This window comes from Telopea speciosissima, chromosome 9 (assembly GCF_018873765.1).
Source record: "Telopea speciosissima isolate NSW1024214 ecotype Mountain lineage chromosome 9, Tspe_v1, whole genome shotgun sequence".
Taxonomy (NCBI): Eukaryota; Viridiplantae; Streptophyta; class Magnoliopsida; order Proteales; family Proteaceae; genus Telopea; species Telopea speciosissima.
Window position 1 is genome coordinate 21,324,383 of NC_057924.1, and position 17,668 is coordinate 21,342,050.

The 17,668-nt window shown below is 43.1% G+C and overlaps 1 protein-coding gene across 1 annotated transcript; it reads right to left on the minus strand.

Moving 5' to 3' along the window:
- Positions 1–1,031: 1,031 nt before the first annotated feature.
- On the minus strand, positions 1,032–1,556 carry LOC122638750. Its single transcript, XM_043831600.1, has one exon. It carries the CDS (start codon positions 1,554–1,556, stop codon positions 1,032–1,034), a length of 525 nt encoding a protein of 174 aa, XP_043687535.1.
- Between the last annotated feature and the right edge of the window lie 16,112 nt (positions 1,557–17,668).

Genomic DNA, 17,668 nt, shown 5'->3' on the forward strand with positions numbered 1-17,668 from the left:
CAAGACCCAATTGACGAAGACCCAAGTCAAGAGGAAAAATGGAAGGATAGGTTGAAAGGTATCCTAAATATATGAGTATGACCCTGTACATCTCCAACTCCAAGACCAAGAATTATTTCTCTTTTCCTTCCATGAAGGCCATAAAATGCAGAGGAAGCAAGAGGACAACAAAAGCAACATGGTATTATCCCCTTTTAGGATAACGATTCCTAAAGCAGGCAGAGAGAGAGAGAGAGAGAGAGAGAGTAATCTTTAGTAGGAAGAGTCGTTTCTAATTTTTTTTTTTTGGAAGAATGGAAAAGTCATTTTTTTTATTATAGTCGTATCCCTATAATACGTATTTCCACTTACCTAAAAAAAGGGAAATTTCAATGTAAACGTATTTCAAGTTGTGCAAATCTCAATGTAAACTTATTTAATTATATCAATAAAAGTAATAATTAATAATTAAAATTTTTTTTTGATAGTCGTATCACTATTACTACTCATTCTTAACTTCTTAAATAATTTAAATCCACTTACCTAAAAAAAACCAAAAATTTCAATGAAAACTTATTTCAAGTTGTGTATATTAACTAAATATAGCTAAAAGTCAGCAAAGTGTATATTAACTAACGAAAGAGTACATAATACAAGATCGGAGAGGTCCCCAACTAGGAGTGTCAGGGCAAAATCAAAACCTCTCAACTATGGCTAGCAGCCATCAAAGTTCAGAACCAAACATAAAATTAGGAACCCTTTGGAAACACCCTAGTCCCTCAGTAGATCTTTATCGAAACCAAAACCTGCTCCTTTCAAGGATATCCAACTCTATCTCAATTCTAGCATAGCTTGGGGCTTCATCCCATCGTTGGGAGACATTAGAAGAGGCGCACCTTTTGGCTAGTAGATCTGCTACTGTATTTGCTTCCCTGTAGCTATGTGTAATTTTCCACATAATGTCTTTCAGATATCCTGCAACTTCCAGCCAAGATTGTTTGAACAACCAAGGAACTATACTATTTCTTATTGACGTAACCACCGCTTCTGCATCACACTATCCACAGCTTCTGTATTCCCTTCTCCCTCGCCATTTGAACTCCAAGAAAAAAAGTTGAGAACTTAGCTGTAAAGTTTGTAGACACTCCTAGGTACTGTGCAAAGCTTCCCTTAGGGTGCCCTTGGCAGTTTCGTAGGATCCCTGCTGCACTTGAATGTCCCAGATTCCCTATGGAGCAACCATCAGTGTTTAGCTTCATCCAATTTTCTTCAGGTTTTCTCCATTGAACTTCTATAATCCTTCTAGCCTGAGCAATTGGAAAAGAAGCACCAATATCACGAGCTAAAACCAGATCCTGCATAGACTTGATGAAACACTTCATTAGCGTTGAGGCGTCCCTGAGATCTAATTTCAAGAGTCGCAAAACTGAGCCAGACCTATTGCAACTCCCTTCAAAGCGTCTCCTATTTCGCTCACTCCATATATGAAAAGGGACCAGGATGAAACCCGCTAGCCACACCTTAGCGAGAGCACTAGAGTCGGCTTTCTCCTTCCACCAGACGAGCAACTCGTGCATTAATTCCTTTACTGGCCATGCTCTTTGAAATCAAGAGAGAAACCCTTGCCACAACTTCAAAGAAAAGGAACATTCAAGAAAAATGTGTCTTTGAGAATCAGTAGCTTTCAAACATAAGTTGCAGCATGAGGCTAATGGGATGCCTTTCTGGGCAACCAAATCATCAGTTGGCAATTTCTTCTGCATCAACCGCCAGCCAAACATTGAATGTCGAGGTTGCAAGTTGGATGCCCAGGCCACTGAATGCCAGGTTATCCGATTTTTTGCTCCTCTAACGCCCTCCCATGCCGATTTTACTGTGAACGCACCTTGTTTGGACAGGGTCCAAACTTTTATGTCATCAGCCTTGATGGATGGTAATGGTATGGAGGATGCTTGATTGATAATCTGCTGTAGCACCGGGGAGTCTACCATAGGGAAATTCCACTTTGAATTGGTAATGAAGCTAGCCAGTGGCATGTGAAGGGTCTTTATCCAATACTCCCACCTATGGAACCCAGGGTGAGCTGCGACAGTATCTCCCTTAAGCCATCGATCATGCTAGAAGTCAATTTCGAGCCATCCCCCACAACCCAAGCTTCATATGCTGAGACAAAATCCCACATCTTCTTTATCCCAAGCCAGATTGAAGATGAAGAATTGATCTGGTGTTTAATACTGCCCTTAGATGTGAATCTTGATCGAAGGAAGTTACTAATAAGGGAGTTATCGGCCTTAGTTCCCCAACAAAGTTTGCAAAGTAGTGCCTTGTTAACCTCCCTTAATTTCCTGATGCCTAGACCCCCTCTTCGCGAGGCTTGCACACCCACTCCCATTTCAACGTAATTCCTTTAGTTATATCTGGATCTCCGTACCAAATAAAGTTCCGAACCCATCTCTCCATTAAAGAAATGAAAGAAGTCGGCCACCGATAAACTGAGAAGGTGTGAATTGGCATGCTTGATATAACTGACCTGACCAGTTGAACTCTCTCTGCCATTGAAATTAGCTTTCCCTTCCATCCCACCAATCTGGATTTGAATTTATCCATCAATGTCGAGATTGCATCCTTCCTGACCCTTCCTTTAAAAATGTCGATTCCTAAATATCTAGTAGGAAAACTGCTCTCAGAGAATCCGACGATGCCCTTTATCCTGGCCCTTCTAGTAGCACTCACATTGCAAAGGAATATCTTACTCTTGTGTACGTTTATACTCTGCCCCGAGTACTCATGATAATCTTCCAAGAAATCCTTTAGACTTCGAACAGAGCAGATACCTGCTTTAACAAACAGGAAAACATCATCAGCAAAAAGCAAATGGGTGGGGACCGCGACCCCACGTGGCCCTGGAAGATGCGAAATCTTCCTTGCTTCCTTTAATTTTGTGAAACCCCTACATAAAGCTTCTTCTACAATAATGAATAGAAGAGGTGCCAAAGGATCCCCTTGCCTGAGTCCACTCTCAACACCAAAGAACCCCACAGGTCCATTAAGCAAAATAGAGAGCTTAGCCGAGGATAGGAGCTGATGGATCATGCTTACCCAAGAGGCGCAAAACCCAAACTTCCTCATAACATCAAACATAATGTCCCACTCCATTGTGTCATAAGCTTTTTGGATATCCAGTTTGAGACCCATTCCTCCCCCATAAGATTTTACATGTAAAATGTTTGTTAACTCAGATGCAGCATAAATGTTGGAAAAAATCACCTTCCCTTTTTGGAATGCCCCTTGTTCCTCGGAGATTAGCTTAGACACGAACCTCGATAATCGAGTGGCCAAGATTTTAGGAATCAATTTATACAAAAAATTCCCCAGACAAATAGGCCGAAACTTGTCCAAGGTAATTGCTTCATCCACTTTGAGGATTAAAGTGATGAAATTATTATTCACCCCCTTAGTGATAATGCCCTCACGAAAAAAGCTCATAATAGCCCTACATACATCTCTCTCGATGATCTTCCAGCAATGTCTAAAAAAAGCCCCAGGGAAACAATCAGGCCCTGGGGCACTATCTGGATCCAAATAAAAAACCGCCGCTTTAATCTCTTCTCTGCTAGGGACTGCAGTAAGGAAAGCGTTGTCTTCCTCTGAAATAACAGGGGGGATGGAAGCTAAAATCTCAGGGCGGGCCACTGAGGGAACTCGCTTGTGAAACTCCTCATAGAATTCTATAACAAAGCTACCGATCTGAGTGTTTTCAGGGAGAATAGTTCCATCTGGCTTCTTCAACATTCTAATAAGGCTCTTTGACCGTTTGATCTTTCTAGCAAGGTGAAAAAAATTTGTATTACAGTCACCACAAGTGAGGTACCTAACTCTGGACTTCTCCGCCCAGTATTTCTCCTGTAGGGTAATAGCTGAGACATATTCCTTCCTTGCCTGTTCTTCACACTGGACTAAGAACTCAGAGCTTCCCACAGTCTCCAAAACCTCTTATGCATCTTCTAAAGCAACTCTAGAACGGTCAACCTCCACATTCACGTTGGGGAACGCAAACCTAGACCAAGCTCTTAGGACCACCTTTACCCGCTTAAGCTTCTAAACCACCACAAAGAAAGGGGAACCCGATACATACTCAGCCCATGACCTTTCAACAACAGCAGCAAAATCATTATGTTCCAGCCAAAAATGTTGCATTCTTAAAGGGTCGTTCAAAGGCTTTGGCACCGCTTCCAAAGCTACCACTAAGGGGGAGTGATCAGAGACAGATCATGGTAGGAGGCGCTGGTAAGAATCACTGAACACATCTAGCCACGCCGCATTACAAAAGCTTCTGTCCAAAACTGCTGCTGCATTCCCTCGCTTCCTGTTATTGCTCCATGTAAATTTATTCCCTTTAGAAGGCAGCTAGATAAGGGAGGTGGCGTCTAAAAAAGTAGCAAACTCCATTACAGATCCATTATTAAAGGCACCAAGACCCCGCTTCTCTGAAGCAAGTAGGGTGGCATTAAAATCATCAATCACTAACCAGGGCATTACCGAAATAGGTTGACATGAAAGGTCCGACCAAAAATCTCTCCTCCGTGCATGGAAGCTACTAGCATGAATCGACGAGAGAAAGAATTTCTCCCCTCCCACCTGGAAGAAAACTGTAATTTGTTAGTTAGAGGAGCTAATAACCATAGGCTTTTGAATGCAGCTCCTCCATATGATCCACAGATTCGGGTTCTTTCCTTCTCTTTCATTGTGCACACACTCAACAGAGAACCCCAAATGCTTAAAGAAAACCTTTGGGTATTTTTCTAGACCAATCATTGGCTCTGCTATACATAACACATCAGGTGCATGAGTTTTGATTAGAATTCTTAACGTAGCCTTTGTTCGGCTATTCAGAATTCCACGCAAATTCCAAAAGATTACCTTCATTTTAAAACCAAGGTCTTCGTGGAATCCCTTGCGGCTCTGTGCAGTTGATTCCGCGCCTTCATAGGCTGTTTACCTGCTCTTCTGCTCGTTATTGGCGTAAAAGTGCCAACCAATGCTGCATCCACCTGCCTGACCTCATCAAAGGCCATCACCAAAATCGATGGATCTTGACCACTCCCCTGGCCTTCCAAGTAAAACTCTGCATTCCCCTTCTTCTGCTGCCTCACTTCCTCCACCTCTGAGGGCTGCTCTTGAATGCCCATAATGTCTTGGCACTCCAAAACCACTTCAATAGAACCCCCCAAATCTGCATGAACAGGCTGGACATCTTTTTCAGCCCCTTGATATACCACCAACTCCATAGCACTCGTTGAACCCTCATGAGCCGCTTGTACCTGTGGAACGTCCACCCCCATGCTCGCCTCTCCTGACCCCAAGGCCCCACTCGCCACGGCATGGTTTGGGGGAGAACCTGCCTTTCTTTACCTTCTCCAGATCCCACGTTGTGGTCTTTCATTATCATCAACGTAGACTACACCCAGAATCGAAGGTTCCTCTCTTGGCTCTTGCACACGATTTGGGCAAGAATCTGATTTATGACCAAACTTCCTACATTCCCCATAACGTGACGGAGGATCCTCGAACACAACTGGTTGTTTGAAGAGGAATAACTCTGCACTACCTTGTTGTTCCCGCTCCACCAATACTTCTGTAACCCTAGGCAGGGTTTCATCCACATCCACACAAACCCTAGCGAGGTGGCCATAAAACGAATCCTTTGTCTTCCTTTCAATGGTGACAGGTCACCCCACTGCATTAGCAATTGAAAACAAAATTTCATCATGCCAGTATTCCTGCGGAAGGCCAGGAAGCCGGATCCAGGTTAACCAATAGGTCATCTGCTACGTTTCCACATTGAAATCAGGGCAATATATATATATATATATATATATATATATATATATATATATATATATATATATATATATATGAAAACAAACTATAGCATCTAGTCCAAAGGGAAATTACACCTTAATTCTGGAATTGCAAACAATAGAAATGTATTAGAAAAAAAAAAAAAAACAAAATAAAACGAAAAAAAAGGTGAATGGTTCAAGGTGAATTGGATCCCATACCGCTCCTAGGGTTTTAGTATATTCCAAAATACCCTCATTATACCTATTCCCACCTTCTCCCGCTCCACGATGAATGTGATCCCATTCACCATGGGTGAAAGGAAACTCGATAAAAAAAAAAAAAAGGAAACAGGTAGAGAAAGTTGCGCGGCCCTTCCTTCCTATTTTACCCATCATGGTTTAGGAGCAATTTTGGAAATTTGCTTTTATTTTACTCTTTTGTGGCATGAGTACTAACTAACTCTGGGGATTGAGTAAATATTTTCAAAATGGAAAGTAGTGAATGTAAAACATATTTGAAACCTACTTATGGTAAAGTAGGTTTGATACCGTACATGTTATCGTCTACTGGAGACTTGGGGAAACTAGGCTTGACTTGAGAATTACTTGTTGCAGGCACTGATTTTTTGTCACCCCCTAATTGGCGATGATGACAATGGGACATGGACCATGGACGATGCACTCTCCCTCTTTTTAGACCCAAGGTACCTGACCCATAAGACCAAGAGCCATGCTGAGCACAAAATGGCCCATTTTAGGCCCAAAAACAAGGAAAAATGGCACTGCGCTCCCACGGCGTCGTGGACTCTTCCCACGGCGCCGTCGATGCCTTCCCATGGCACCATGGGGATTTGTACCAGATTTCCATGACGCCATGAGGGGGTGTGACGGGGTGTGACATCTCCACAGCGTCGTGGAGGACTTATCCGGCCAGGAGAGAGAAGGGGTCCCTCCCTATAAATAGTAGGGTCCCCTCCCACATTTCCCAAGGGAATTTTGGGTAGAGAGACCCTCCCCAATTCCTAGCCTCTTTTCCTCCCTTTTCATCCTCACTTCTCCTCCTTCTCTCATGAGAGTGTGAGTGCTTGAAGTTTTCTTGTGGCGGACCGATCATTCGATTGTTCCTCTGAGTATAGAGCACTTTTGCTCCTTGGCATTGTTATCCCGTCTGTGCACGGATAACCATCAAAACTCCTTTATTACAGACGTTATTCTATCTGTTTACCCCTCTCCAAATCACTTGAAAGAGTCGTTACTCTGCCGAGAAAGAATCGACGTCAGTCCATTCGTCTATCTCCCCTGAGCCAGGGGAATACAACCATACAGGTATAATTACTGCATTCTTGTTGATTCAATGTAGTCCTTTCGTATTTCATCATTTTAGTTCGTATTTCTCATATATGTAATGTAGTTTATTATGTTTAATTCAATTCATAGCATCTGAATGTAGTTCATAATATCCCTCATCCCCGTAATAAAAGAGAGAGAACATTCGTCTTTATGTAGCATCTAATATAGAGAGACCGGCTTCGGCCAGGCGAGGTGGGTGCCTAACACCTTCCCACACTCGTAACCTGACCCCTTACCCGAACCTTTGGTCAGACCATATGGAGTCATGTAGCCCGATTCCGTTCACAACGGATAGGGCTACACTTAATGGGTCCTAGGCCCTAACCCTAGGTGGCGACTTCACATTATATTAGCATATTTTAATGCATGATCCTAATCCCCCATTTATCAATATTATACATTGACAATATTATCCATATCCATGTACACACACACATGCTTCTCCCAAAACCCTATGTCGCCATATACCATAAGGGCTGAGGAACCCTCGTCCCGAGGACCACGGTACTTATAGTGGCGACTTCACTGGGGACTTGGTGGATAAATGTCCACCCGAGGTCAAACTCTCTAAATAGGTGCTATCAATAAATGACAGAATGTTCTCTCTAAACTTTAAAAAAAAAAAAGAATAAAAAACTTAATAATAATAATAATAATAATATAATATATATCAATGTACAAAACAAAATACAAAAAATAAATAAATAAATAAATACCATAATATGTTTGTCTGGCTAACCGCTGTGTGTACTAACTGCATCATGCATAGTGCTCGAAATGAAATCAAACGGCGAGGGTACTCCCTGTCGTGCCTTTACCCCCGGGGAGGTGAGGCACGTTATACTAAATACTCTAAGATTGGATGATAGCCGCTTCCTGTACCACTTTCTTGCACACATACACTACATGGGAACCCCTCTTACCCCCGTAGTTAGTCGTTAGACTCCATGAGTAGTCATGGGTAATTTGCGGCGAAGCTACAGCCCTTGATATTTACTATACGAGTTTTGAATCACCATCGAGGGTATTCACTAGTGTGCTGGGGAGTGCTTTGCCACTCAAAAAAGGCACTAGGTCGATTACTCTGAGTTTGTGTGACCTATTCTCCAGGTATATCAAAAGAACCACATGCCTACAATTCACGACCACGAGCGATAGGTATATCGGTTCTGTCAAGGGTGGCCTTATTCTGTCCTATGGAAGCCTACCCATTACATGCATCATGTAGAAAAATAGACCACATATGACTAGGGTATGACACAAACTAACCTTTGTTAGCTGTAAGAAAGACCGAGTTTAGGGTCATTTGATGATTAACCTAGTTTTGATATGAGATGCCACCAAAGATAAGGAATTCCATAGTCCCACGATGGCCCCTCAAAGAAAAATGGAAGTCCACTTCCATATAATGGAACCTTACATGTCCCTCAAAAAAAAAAAGAGGGCATCTCATTTTGACTCCAGACATAATCATCAATCACCCGATGACTAGGATCTTTCTTTTGTTTGTTTTTTTTTTTTGTTGTGTTTGAAAATGCTTGGGCAATGACGACATTCGAAGTCTAGTCTCAGAAGGAGTCTGCTGAAACTATGATGACCACTCCGATTACTTGAGTCAAATAAAATAATAAAATAATATGAAACAAATGTTATAAAATACCAAAAAATCATAAAAACTCAAAAGGAAAAAATGACAAAAAAAAAATATTCTTTTTTAGCCTTCTTAGGGTCTAAACTAGGTATTCTTCTCTCTTTCGTAGAAGAACGATTCCGTCCTTATCCATCTGGATCCGACGCAGCGGAAGGTTGACTCGAGCCAGCCTACCATTCTCCTCAAGATCCCTAATTCCTTCTCATTCTTCTAGTTCATCTTCTGAGATATCACTTGTGAGTAGCATGAATCCTCCGTAGGATCACTTGTCTGAAAGTCACGTCGAAGATCGAGTGGATAGGCTGCAAGTAGACATGGCCGAAATGCGGCAACTCATGGCACAACTAGTTCAGTCGGTTAATGAACTATCTAAGGGTGGATCCATGGGTGGACCAGCAGAGCAAGAAGTCCGAAAAACTAACCCCGCAACCCTCAAGACTCCAACCATCAAACTAGCAGAAGAAGGGGAAGATAGCCACCCTATGGACCCTCCTGAGACTGAACGGGAGAAGAAAATGAGAGAAAAAGTAGCTGAGTTGGAAGTGGTTGTCAAGGGCAAAGTCAAAGAAAAAGATGAAGAAGACCTGGTGTTCTTTCCCGAGGGGAAAATCCCCGAAGATTTCAAATGGAAATTGGATAAGTTCGATGGATCGGGAGATCCTAGGGCTCATCTCAAGATTTTTGCCACCATTTCCAAATCATGGGGACTTACTGAAAACCAAATGGGACAGGCGTTCTTGTATTCTTTGGCCGGATCTGCTTTGAGGTGGTTAACCCAGCTTGATAACACTCAAACCCAGTCATGGGCCTCTGTGGTTAAAGCCTTCACTAAGCAATATTCGTACAACCCCGAGATGGATATTACTTGAAGAGAATTGGAAACCTTGAGGCAAGAACCAAGTGAAGAGTTCTCAAACTACATCATGCGATTCAGGGAGAAGGCCGTAAAAATGTGGAACCGCCCTACTGAGGAGGAGCAAGTTGAGATATTGTTAGAAATTTTGTACGGGGAGTACCGTGAGAAGATATACTACCAATATATCAAGACATTTGATGCTCTTATGACAATTGGGAAGAAGATTGAAGATAAGATCTTCAAAGAAAGGCAGAATTAGGGTATGACCCGTGAAGCATCAGGAAGCTATTTGGCAAGGAAAAGCCCAAGAGACAAAGGAGGAAATACTGTAGGGACAAGCAACCAGGCGGCAGAAGTCCAGGTGGTAGCCGCAGGATCCACCCCTCTTGTGATCCAAACTGAATCTGAAACATCCAGGATGAATTTCAACTTTGAAGGAATGACACCCTCGTTGTTATTTACCAAGCTCAAGAAGCAGGGAATGATCAATTCAGTTCCTCCTAGGCCTGTGGATTTGAACAATCCACCTACCTGGTATAAGCCCAATCTGTACTGTCATTACCACGACCAATAATGCCATCATACGGATAGATGCCTAGCTCTTAAGCATGTGATCCAGGACTTGATTGACGAGGGCAAAATTGAAATTCAGAAGAAGCAGCTGCCAAATGTCACCACAAATCCTCTGCCTAACCATGGAGTAAACATGCTTCAAGAGGATGCTGAGCAAGTAGATCCTACCACTTTGATTCATCCAGTCGGGAAGAGGAAGCTAATGAAGGCACACGTCTATATAGTAATGTTAACCAAGAAACTTAAGGAGGAAAAAGAACCACAGATTCGACAAGAGGTGTCTCAGAAAGTGGATCGGCCCGATTCCCCTTTCTATCATCCAAAGTCAGAAGGTACCACATTGGTAGAATACCAGGTACCTGCATGGAAAATCTCATAACCACTGGTGAAGGGGACCTATGCCCTAGAGTCATCTACAGGGTCAGTAAACATGTTGCAGGAAGAGACACCATTCCAAGATCCTACTACATTGATCCAGCCCATCCCGTGGTATTTAGGAAGAGATGAGCAGTCACGGCAAGCATGGGCAGAAAGGATGCAGGTTTACGTTTACTGCGCCCGAGCCAACTATGATAGGAATATCCGAACAGGGGGGCAATCATGTGATCAAGGCAGAGGTATAGCATCCATCAATCGGCTTCGAAAGTTGGATTTCTTGGAGTATGGATTAGAGGGTCTCGAGACAATGACACCATTGTGCAAGTATGGTTTCTCATCATCCGAAATATGTCACCTGGTTCCTGAAGAAGAAGAAGGAAATGAAATCACCAGAGTCACACCTCAGCTCCTTAAAGCAGTCTCAGCACTGGCTATTGGACAAGCTTTGGCCGAAGAAGTCTCTCTTATCCATATAGGGGGGATGCTGACAATAGCTCAGATGAGGTAGACGACCGAGAAATCCACAAGGGATGGATAGAGTATGCCGAGCAAAGTCCAATGATGGAGGATGAAGGAGTAGAAGCAATGGATTGGGTAAATAACATCGGAAGCAATGATAATAATGATCCTACCAGCCTTATTCAACCCATATCATCAGATGAGGAGATATCATCTCTAGAGGTCCCCGGAGGTGATTGGACGGTGTCTAGAAAAGATTTCGAGCGTTGGAGCATGAGTGCCTTCTACCAGGTCGTAGATATACTCGATGTTTCCACTAATACTCAAGAGATCCTATACAAGGCTACTTCTTTATTTCTAGATCTGGTGTGTAGTAACCTCGCAGCACGTTGTGAGAGCTTAGTGATGCCAAATGAGAGCGATGTACTCGCTCGAACCCTCCATGAGCTAAAAAACATGACTTGGTTAGTCAATACTTTGGCCTGTGATCTGTTCGGAACTCCTCCAGAAGACTTGGTCTTGTATTCGGATTCATTCTCCTATCCAGATCCACCCCAAAGGAGTGAAACATGGGACACATGGATCAATGATATCAGCCTCGGGGAATTTCAGAATGACCCCACTAGGGGTATTTTTCCCATGGACATCGATGTTGAAGGGGAAGAGCCGTTAGAAGAAGAACAATCACCTGAACAAGATGAAAGTGAGCAAGAATCTGCATCCGGGGAATCCAATGATGAAGTGTCCGAAGGGGAAGAAGAAATGGAGGATGAGGAACCTTGGCAACCAAGGACGTGTCTGGAAAAGTATGAGAACATTTGCGGACCCGCACCATGGGAATTATCATTCCAGGTGAACAAGATCCACCGGGATGTGGATAAAATCCAGGAAATGATCATGAGAACGGTGGTCTAAGATGATAAGTACCAAGAAGAGCTTCAACAGCTGGAACTTGTTAAAGAATAGTGGGCGCTCCCTCAAGCAATTCATCATTTGGAAAACTCTGTAAAGCTAACTTTAACTTTGGCACAAGACCTATGCGGGACTCCTCCTCCGTCTCCATATCAGGGTAACAGAGAATACCATGCATGGGCAAGAGCACATGATGATTTCTATATGTGTCATGTCAATGAGGGAGGAACAATAAATGACCCAACAGGGAATATCCACCCAGTTATTTCAAGCCCGGAAGAGAGGTCCGAAAGTTCAATTTCTCAAGGAGGAAAGAAGGATCATAACTTCTATAAGTCATTGGCGAAAGCAAGAAAGATGTATCAAGTGGCTTCGGAAGCCTTTCATGCCATTAGCCAATTGATACCAGAAGAATCTCATACTGTCCAGCAGGTTGCTGAAAAGCAAGAAACCTTATCCGGAATCCTAAATCAGGCTCGGAAGTCTATTGTGGCCTTATCTGGCGAAGAAGGTAAAATCCGAATTTATCCCAAGGGTCCTCTTATCATCACTGATAGTGACGAAGAAGATGGAGACTTTTGTCCAGTCCGATTGGTCATCAAAGAAAGAGAGTCAGATGTGGCGGAAACCAGGAGTGGCCGAAACTTCAAGAATAAAGAGTTGACAATGAAAAAACATCGGTCTAACCAATCAACGGCGGTTGTTGAGCCAGAAAACCGAGTACTAGGCCAATTGAAGAAAGCCCAAACTAACATCTCAATCTGGGGATTATTAATGGCGTCACCAACCCACCGAGAAGCTGTTTTGAAAGCTCTTACCAAGGTTTAAGTGCCCATAAAAATGGGGCCTGAGGAATTATCTCACATAGTGGGAGCCACTTATGCCATTCAGTCACTCTTTTTCTTAGAAGAGGATTTACCCCCAGGAGGAAAGAATCACAACGGGCACTTTACATTACGGTGGAATGTAACAAGAATCAGGTCCCCCAGGTTCCGATAGACAATGGGTCCACCCTCAATGTAATGCCCCTCAAAGCAGCCAAATGCATGGGTTTATCTCTAGATAAGATGAAGTCGTCCAGTCAAACCATCAGGGCATACGACAATTCCAGGAGGGAGGTAATTGGGATTCTTACCACCAGTGTCAAGATTGGACCAGCCTGCTTTACCATAGACTTCCAAGTCATCGACATTCAAGCATCCTTCAATATGTTGCTTGGAAGACCATGGCTGCATTCAATGAGAGCCCTAGCATCAAGTCTTCATCAAAAGCTGAAGTTCATATATGACCAAAAAGTAATTACCATCTTTGGAGACCCAAAAATGGCACACTTTGGCCAACATTAAAGTAGGTGGTTCATCCTCACAGGAAGTGCAACTAGGTGGGTTTGAAATCGGCCACATTTGTACTACCTCTGCAAGTAAAGAAGATCAGAGTCTAGGGAAATTCCTGACGATGTGGAGCGAGGCCTCTGTAAAGATCATGAAAAAGATGAAATATTAACATGGATTAGGATTGGGAAAGAACCAACAGGGGGTACTGGCATTCCCGGAGATACCAGCCAATGCCAACCGTTGTGGATTAGGGTTTAACCTGAAGAACCCAAGGAAGAAAGCCACAGGGCAGAGGGACAATGCAGCGAATGACACGCCATACTTCAAGACTCTGAACAAGTACTTCGTGAAAGAGTGAGAAGACTTCCCTTACTGTGGAAATCAAGAACCATGGTTCAATCAAGAGCAGGGCGAACGTCTACCAGGACTTAAAATATTCTTTAAGAATGAAGTGGACTGGATAGCCATGGAATTGGATCAAGCCAGCAAGAAGGAAGTCACAGGGGATCAAGGGACCGACGAGCTGTTCAAAGTGGTGGTGATCATTGAAGAAGAGGAAGAAGGACTGGCACCACCTCTTCTCATACAACCTCTCCAAGGATCCATAGCGAATTGGGCAAGAATGATGGAATATTTCTATATTAATGAGTCTGAAGTTGTAACCAGCTCTAACATAGTCCTGTCTAAGTCTATCTCTGAGTTTGTATCTGAGTCCTATGGAAATGTCTAGTCTATTGGGTCTGTTTGTACTCTTCCCCTTATCATGAATGAAATTGTTGGTTCTGAGTATGTTTCTTCTTCTTCTTCCTATTCTTCTGATGATGATAATGTCCTAGAACATCGTAATCTGTTAGAACAATTGGAGCGAAGAAGAGCTCAACCCATTCGAGAGGACACCCACCCCGTAAATATAGGGACCGATCAATGCCCTCGAATAATCAAAATTGGTGCTTCTCTCCACAATGACAAAACATCCCAAATGATCTCTCTCCTCAAGGAATTTGAGGAAGTCTTCGCCTGGTCCTACAAGGATATGCCCGGCATCGATCCAAAGATTATGCAATATGAACTACCAACATATCCGGAGGCTCGCCCCATCAAGCAGAAGTTAAGAAGGATGCAGCCGGAATAGAGTGAGAAGATCAGGGAAGAAGTCATCAAACAATGGAATGTAGGATTCCTCCAAGTAACCCAATACCCTCAATGGTTGTCCAATATTGTCCCAGTCCCTAAGAAAGACAGGAAGGTCAGCATGTGTGTGGATTTTCGTGACCTAAACAGGGTCAGCCCGAAGGATGATTATCAGTTACCCCACATGGACATTTTGGTAGACAACACTGCAGGCCATGCTCTACTGTCCTTCATGGATGGTTTCTCAGGATATAACCAAATTAGTATGTGCCCGAAGGACAGGGAGAAAACTGCCTTCACCACACCCTGGGGCACATTTTGTTACAAAGTAATGCCTTTTGGGTTAAAAAATGCTGGGGCAACATATCAAAGAGCGGCCACGGCTATCCTACATGACATGATACATAAAGAAGTAGAGGTATATGTCGATGATATGATAGTCAAATCTGTTGATCGACAAGGCCATTTTGTAGCCCTCAGAAAGTGTTTTGAAAGAATCAAAGAATACAAGCTAAGGCTGAACCCACAAAAGTGTGTGTTTGGGGCCAAAGCAGGAAAATTACTGGGGTTTCTTGTCAGCGAAAGAGGGATAGAAGTGGACCCCGACAAGATAAAAGCCATCACGGAAATGCCACCACCCCAAACATAAAAAGGGGTACGAGGGTTTTTAGGCTGCATCCAGTACATCAGCAGATTCATATCCCGGTTGACATCCACTTGTGAACCTATCTTCAAACTCCTAAGGAAGAAAGAGCCAAAAGAATAGAATGAGAAATGTCAAGATGCCTTTATGAAAATCAAAGAGTATCTACTTTCTCCTCCTATACTTGTCCCTCCAGTGTTCGGTGAACCTTTGCTCCTATATTTTTCAGTAGGAGAAACAGCGGTAGGGTCAATGATGGCCCAAGTTGGCAAGGCGGATGGAGAAGAGCACGCAATCTACTATGTAAGAAGAAAATTCCTCAAGTATGAAACTCGATATGCTCCAGTAGAAAAGACATGTACATCTCTGGTTTGGGTAACTAAGTGCCTAAGGCACTACATGGTGTCACATCCCATCAGGTTGATCTCTCAAATGGATCCAATTAAGTACCTCTTTGAGAAACCAGCATTGACAGGGAGAATGGCTAGGTGGTTGTTGTTATTATCAGAATTCGACATAACTTATGTCATTCAAAAGTCTATGAAAGGGTGGGCAATCTCCGACCATCTAGCAGCATTTTTCTCAGAGGATGATTCCCGAGCAACAGATGACCTCTTCCCAAATGAAGATTTGCACTCTATAGAAGCCGAACCAACTAGAGGGTGGCAATTATACTTTGATGGAGCCGCCAATCAAAAAGGATTTGGCGCAGGGGTATTATTGATAACTCCAGAGGATTTTTACTTGCCAATGGCCTTTAGATTGGAATTTAGTTGTACCCATAACATAGCAGAGTATGAAGCTCATGCTAGTGGGTTAGAAATGGCTCTGTCTGTAGAGGTTGACAAAATTAAAGTTTACGGAGATTCCTCCATTGTGATCTGTCAAACACAAGGAAAGTGGAAAACTAAGGATGAGAAGCTGAAGCCCTACCAAGTTTATCTGGAACAACTGACGCAATGCATCAAGGAAGTTTCTTTTGAGTATCTACCCAGGGATAGCAATCGGTTTGCAGATGCTTTAGCCACTTTGGCGTCCATGGTAGAATGTGATAATCGGGACAAGATCCAGCCCTTCCTAATAGAAAGAAGGACCCGCCCAGCATATAGAGAACCAGTCAATACACTCACCGAGGATGGAAGGCCTTGGTATACTCCAGTGGTCGACTACATCAAGGAAAGGAGGTACCCTGAAGAGTTTTCAGAAAGAGAGAAGAGGCATTTGCGAAAATATGCTACTCAATTCATCCTCCAAGGAAACTTGTTGTATAAGAGGTCTTATGATGGTATCCAACTATTATATGCAGATGAGGATCAGGCTCAAATCATTATGGAAGAAATCCATCAAGGAATATGTGGACCACACATGAATGCAAGGATGCTGGCCAAGAAAATTCTCAGGATGGGATACTATTGGGTCACTATGGAAGCTGAGTGTGCTGCCTTCGTAAGGCGATGTCATAAATGCCAGATATTTGCCAACATCATTCATATTCCTCCGACAGAGTTGCACTCATTAAATGCCCCTTGACCATTTTCTACCTGGGGAATTGATGTAGTTGGTAAAATAACTCCAAAGGCTTCAAATGGACATCAATTCGTGTTAGTCACCATTGACTATTTCACAAAATGGGTGGAGGCTCAATCTTATGCAGTTCTAACTTCCGCTAAGGTGGCAAAGTTCATCAAAGAGAATCTCATCTGTAGATACGATGTGCCGCAATAGTTGATTTCAGATCAAGGCCTGCATTTCAGGGGAAAAGTGGAAGATCTCTGTAACCAATTTGCCATTAAGAGGCATAAGTCTACTACTTACTGGCCACAGACTAATGGAACAGTAGAAGCAGCCAATAAAAATATGAAGGTCATATTGCAAAAGATGGCAGACACACACAATGACTGGGCAGAGAAACTTCCACTAGCCTTATGGGCATATCGGACATCCATCCGAACCTCTATCGAAGCTACCTCGTATTCTCTGGTATATGGGATGGAAGCTGTATTACCGGTAGAAATTCAGGTTCCTTCTCTTCGAGTCTTACTCGATAGTCAATTGCCAGAAGGGGAATGGGTAATGGCCAGATACGAAGAGCTCAATCTCCTGGATGAGAAAAGGATGAAGGCCATGGACAATCTCAAGAAATATCAGCAAAGAATGGCTAGGACATTCAATAAGGGTGTCCGCACTCGAAGCATTGAAGAAGGAGATTTGGTCCTTAGAGAGCAACGAGCTCCAATCTATGACCCAAAAGGAAAGTTCCGACCCAATTGGAGTGGACCTTACAAAGTCAAGACTATATTGCCAGGATAGACAGTCCAACTCTCTGATCTTGACGGAGAAGATCTTCGGGGTCTGCTCAATATGGACCAGCTAAAGAAGTATTTTGTCTGAGATATGCAAAGCAATTTGAACTACGTTTGACCTGATTCCTCCAAAGGGATACGTAGGCAACTCGACGTATTAGGGTACGGTCTCAAAAAAAAAAAAAAAAAAAAAGGAGAGGGCATTGTGTTGGTTTCCTCCCATAAATTTCACCAGCCGGCATCCCTTGCACGTTTG